The 5142-nt window shown below is 33.4% G+C and overlaps 1 protein-coding gene across 1 annotated transcript; it reads right to left on the bottom strand.

Annotated features, from left to right (window-relative positions):
* Window positions 1–850: 850 nt before the first annotated feature.
* Window positions 851–1946, bottom strand: LOC105816147 (olfactory receptor 6C74). Its single transcript, XM_012651481.1, has one exon. The coding sequence runs from the start codon at window positions 1857–1859 to the stop codon at window positions 921–923; it is 939 nt and encodes a 312-aa protein (XP_012506935.1). The 5' UTR covers window positions 1860–1946; the 3' UTR covers window positions 851–920.
* Window positions 1947–5142: the final 3196 nt, after the last annotated feature.

Here is a 5142-nt window from a genome sequence, read left to right as displayed (position 1 = left end):
AAAATCTATTGAATTCTCTAAAATGATCTTAATGTTCTTTTGCATTCTAAATGATATATGGGCAGAGATCAATTTTCACTTTGCAAACAATGCATAAGAGGTTCATGGGCTTTAAGGGACCATTTTTTGTCACCCATGGGTTTTTGGTTTTGTTTTTTGACATCAGCACATTAATTAATCTGCATATGTCTTATGTTTTTATGCATAAGTTAGCAAGGCAATACCTGTCCTACAGAGTTTTGAAGATGGATCTGATAATACATTTCACGAAACCTGGCACATGCTAAGCAATCAATAAATGTTAGCTTTAATTTCTATCCGATAACTTCAGGGGCAGTAATGCATTAACCATTTTTAAAATTCGTTTCTGAGATTACACTGTATCTCTAAGCCTGGTTAAAAATTTGAAACTATCGAACCATGTAATTAAAGAAATGCCATTAAGTTGATTTGCTTCAAAATTCTACTAAACAATGAATTAGAAAATTGGAGTTAACATTCTGCATCCACCAATAATAATAAGCTCATTAGGTGATCAAATCTAGGTAGTGTATTAAACTCTCTATAAAATATATAACAAATAGAATCCCTGAATTCCAGAAAAGTGAAAAAGAGCATGGAAAATCTGAAGTCCCACTTTGTCTGCCTCTGAGAGAATTCTGAGGGGCAATCGATAGAGGCTCCAAATATATAGACAAATGATTTTGACCAAAACCAAGAAATATCTTTTCTATGGTTCTCTCAGACTGAGGGAAAAATGTGAGTGAGTTAGGCTTTAGAAATTAGACAGGTCCCAACAAAAATTGTCAGTGAAAAAAGAGGTAATATTATTTTGAATACGGGTATTGGAGAGCTCTGTGAAACACTCCACTCTTCTTGTTTGATTTAATGCATAACTTTAGTAGTATCATTAAAATGATTCACTTCATTGAGAAAATCTCAATCTTTTTGGTAATGTTCTTAAAGGCATCTCTCACTTGTTTGTTTCTCAGGGAATAAATGAAGGGATTCAACATGGGGGCCACAGAAGTGCTGAGCAGGGCTATCCCTTTATTTAAAGACACTCTCTCCTTTGCAGAGGGTTTCACGTACATGAAGATGCAGCTACCATAGGATATGGACACGACAACCATGTGGGAAGAACATGTCGAAAATGCTTTTTTCCTCTGCTGAGAAGAAGGTATTTTCAGAATCGTCTTGATTATGTTTGTGTAGGAGAGAATCACAAACACCAGTGTAACCAGGAGTGTTAAAATGGCAGAGAGAAGCATCATTAATTCTATTATGTTTGTGTCTGTGCAAGAGAGCTGCAGGATAGGAGAAACATCACAGAAGAAATGATCTACAGTGTTGGCTGCACAGAAGTCAAGCTGCAGACCCACGAGGAGTGGTGGAAAAATTATTAGGAAACCAGCCAACCATGAAGCAAAGACCAGCAAGTTGCAGACTCTGCTGCTCATGATGGTGGTGTAATGCAGGGGTTTGCAGATGGCCACATAGCGGTCATAGGACATGGCAGCCAGGAGAAAAAACTCAGTCGCTCCCAAGAGAATAGTGAAAAACAGCTGTGCTGCACAGCAGTTGTAAGAAATGGTCTTGTCACCTGTTGCCATACTAACAAGAAATTTGGGAATACACACAGTCGTAAAGGAGACTTCCAAAAATGAAAAATTCCGGAGGAAGAAATACATGGGTGTCTTAAGATGCAAATCCAGTAGGGTGAGGGTGATGATGGTTACATTCCCAGTGACACTCAACATATACGTGGATAAAAGGAGAAGAAAAATGACCACCTGTAATTGTGGATCATCTGTCAGCCCAAGAAGAATAAAAGTTGTCACTGTTGTATGGTTCCTCATAGTTGATTTCTATTTTTAAAAAAATAAGAAGAAAAAATTAGAACTCTAGGAGGAAGATTTGCATGAGATATCTGTTTTTCTTGAGGTTATCCATAGACACGCTTTTGTGTATACTCAACCTTCTTTAAAAGCAGCTTATAAAAATTTGCTTATATAATTTTTACTCAAAGTTTTACTAACTAAATGCAAATGTTTGAGTTTCTTTTCTTTTCTTAAGGGCCATAAACCTAAGCATTCCAAAGGATAACATATCACATTGATAAAGCCGTAAAAATGTAAAAACAAACACAAAAACTATCATAATGTTTTTTACTTTTAACTCTTTTGTATTTGATTTTTTATTCCAAAGTATTTACTTTAAATTATTTTCCACCATCTAATGACTCATTCTTCTTTGCTAAACAAGTCTTTTTCTCTGTGTTTGTTATTCTTTTTTCTTTTTTTAAATAGGCTTTGCTATTCTTTAAAGTCAGATTTCAGCTAGGGACTCTCTGTCTTTTAAAATTAGCATAAAATTGACTTAAACATCTCTAAGGCATACACAGTGGGAGTTCAATAACCTCACCAAACTTCTGAAAATTCTTCAAGATTTACATCCTCATGACCACTTTCAGTTTTGCTTTTCTGTTTTCGTCTAAAGATGAATTTACTTTCATCTCACTCACCTGGTTGTTCTCTTTTCTATGATATATACTCAAGAATACATAAGTATATCCTCATGCATGATAATTGCGTTGTTTATCTAGTATGTTCACAGAATATCTGTAGCGTCATGAAAGAGTCCTACAGAACAAACCACTTAACAATAAAATGTTCGCGGGCCATCCCAGGTAATTTTCATTACTGTCACCGCTCTGCACGTTTGTCCTGGTTGCCATTGTAGTCTCTCGTCTTTTCTTCTGTATCTGATTCACATCCACCTGCTCTTTTCTTTCTAGTTCAGAACATAATTTAAAATTATATTAACTTTTTCATTTTACCTTGTTTTTCTGTCTTCTTCCAGAACATGTTTAGGTCCTCATATTTATCTCCTAAAAAGTTTATCGTATCACCAAATTTTTCTAAAGAATGATAGCACTTTCCCTAAGAATAATATGCCATTTGTTAAATTGTATTTGAACTGTACTACATTTTGTATGTTCCAGCTCTTGTGTTAAAAAAATGTACAAACATCTCCAGTAATTACAAATGATTATGAGATAACTGAGATTGTGTCCTAAATGCCTTTGTTTCTTTTTTCACTTTTTTCTTTCCTTTCCTATTCTCTCCAATTGATCATTTCTCTAAAAATGTCTATATCCTGTTCATTTAAATATAATCTATACTCAGTAGGGAGATTTTTTAAATTCATGGTTACAGTTTATATTTAAGGTCAAAAAACACATGAAAACCTCAATCAACAAAAGATGAGTTAAATAAGGTGCCAGAGTATAAGGTTGTAAAGGAATTCATATGGATACTGTCTAGCCTCAATTTAAATTACAACTAAAAAATGATTAAAAACTAGTTGATAGCATTAGTATGCTCCTTAATTCCATAATAAAATGTTTTCTAGATGATAGCAAAAGTCATATGTTTCCACCATTATAGTTCCAAGGGCATCTGCAGCAGTTTTGGCAATTTATAAGTAAGGTAAGAGATTCCTTTAGGATACGAAAATTGGATTTCACATGAAATGTTTAAATTCCATTGAATTCAATATGACTGCTTGATATATATAAAATGAAATTTCCCACGTTCAGAAAAAAATCCTTGTCAGTGTCATGTTTCACAGTACTCATAACTACCATGCATACTAGAAGTATATGCAATCATAATTATAGGAAGGAAAATGCTTTCATTTATTAAAATGCATTTATTGATTCTGTTGGATACTGTGAAGATCTGATCAAAACTAGATTTCTACAAAGTGAAAGGTTCAAAGGCATTTCATAACACAATTCATTCTTTCAGTATAATTTTCAAAACGGTCAGCTTAATGCTTGCTCTGTAAAAAAAAATTAGCTATAACTTTATGCCATACTATTGCAATGGTTTTACAAAGAAATCATTTATTTTCTACAGCTTCATGCAACAAAGTTATTATGATTAGACTAAGTACATAATTTATTCCAAACCTTAATTTATTCAGTAGCAATTTTTTCCCAATTGTCTTCTTTTGATGTGAGCCTTAGAACAGACGCAATTTCTGGATGTTGCTTATCCATCACATATTTATGCTGCCTAAACTCATATTTCTATCTCACATTCTCATCTAAAAATACACTAGCATCAGAAACATGCTCAGGTGTGGAAGCCCAAAGATTTTATCATGACAAAAATCTTATCTAGTTTTATTTCTTCTCATGAGTTTTATTAAAAAGAGGCAATGTTCTCCAATTTATGTAAAATTTGAAGTATATTTTCCTTGGTTACACACAATATATATATGTGTGTATATATATATATATATTTAAGTCTCGAAAGGAAAGGTAAAAAGAGAAAATTTCAGGCTTGTTGTTTGCTCTAAGATGTTTCCAGCCTATATAAGAAGCCAAATAGCTTGTTTTGTGGTTTTTAAGACTGCAGGAACTAAAATCCTTTTTGCGCACTATGCCACTTGTCTCAAGAGGATTAACTGATTTACTAATTTTTAAAAATAAGGACACATTTCCCTGGAGATGGTTTGTACTAGGATATTTAAAATATATTAAAATTATTTTATTGAGTGAAGAAAATTCTATAATCCATAAATTCAAGTTTAAAAACAAGACAAAAACTGCTTTTCAAGGTAGCTATATGTTATAAAATATAAGGTAGTTTTAAGGAAACCTAAGTCAGTTTACATGTCCATGAAAATAAACATTTTAGACAAGAAAAATTAAACTGTTCAATTTATCATATAGAAATACTTAAGGGAATTACTAAAATTTTGAATTCAGATTGATTCAATAAGGGGCTCAGTTCTAGGAGTCTCTTAGATGAGTCTTTGGGGTTTTCTAGATATAATATCATATCATCAGCAAAGAGCGAGAGTTTGATCTCGTCTGTCCCCATTTGGACACCCTTAATATCCCTCTCTTGCCTAATTGCTGTGGCGAGGATTTCGAGCACTATGTTGAATAGAAGTAGAGATAGAGGGCAGCCTTGTCTGGTTCCGGTTCTAAGTGGGAATGGTTTCAATTTTTCCCCATTCAATATGATATTGGCAGTGGGTTTGTCATAGATGGACTTGATAATTTTAAGGAATGAGCCGTCTATGCCTATTTTGATGAGAGTTTTTATCATAAAGGTGTGTTGGACT

The sequence above is a fragment of the Propithecus coquereli genome, unplaced genomic scaffold, assembly GCF_000956105.1.
Source record: "Propithecus coquereli isolate 6110/MARCELLA unplaced genomic scaffold, Pcoq_1.0 Scaffold111, whole genome shotgun sequence".
NCBI lineage: Eukaryota > Metazoa > Chordata > Mammalia > Primates > Indriidae > Propithecus > Propithecus coquereli.
The sequence above is the reverse complement of the archived record's forward strand: the minus strand, read 5'-3'. Positions and strand labels throughout refer to the sequence as shown.

Bases quoted from the DNA above. Each gene is read 5' to 3' on its own strand.
- LOC105816147 (XM_012651481.1), bottom strand. From the start codon at position 1,859: ATGAGGAACCATACAACAGTGACAACTTTTATTCTTCTTGGGCTGACA.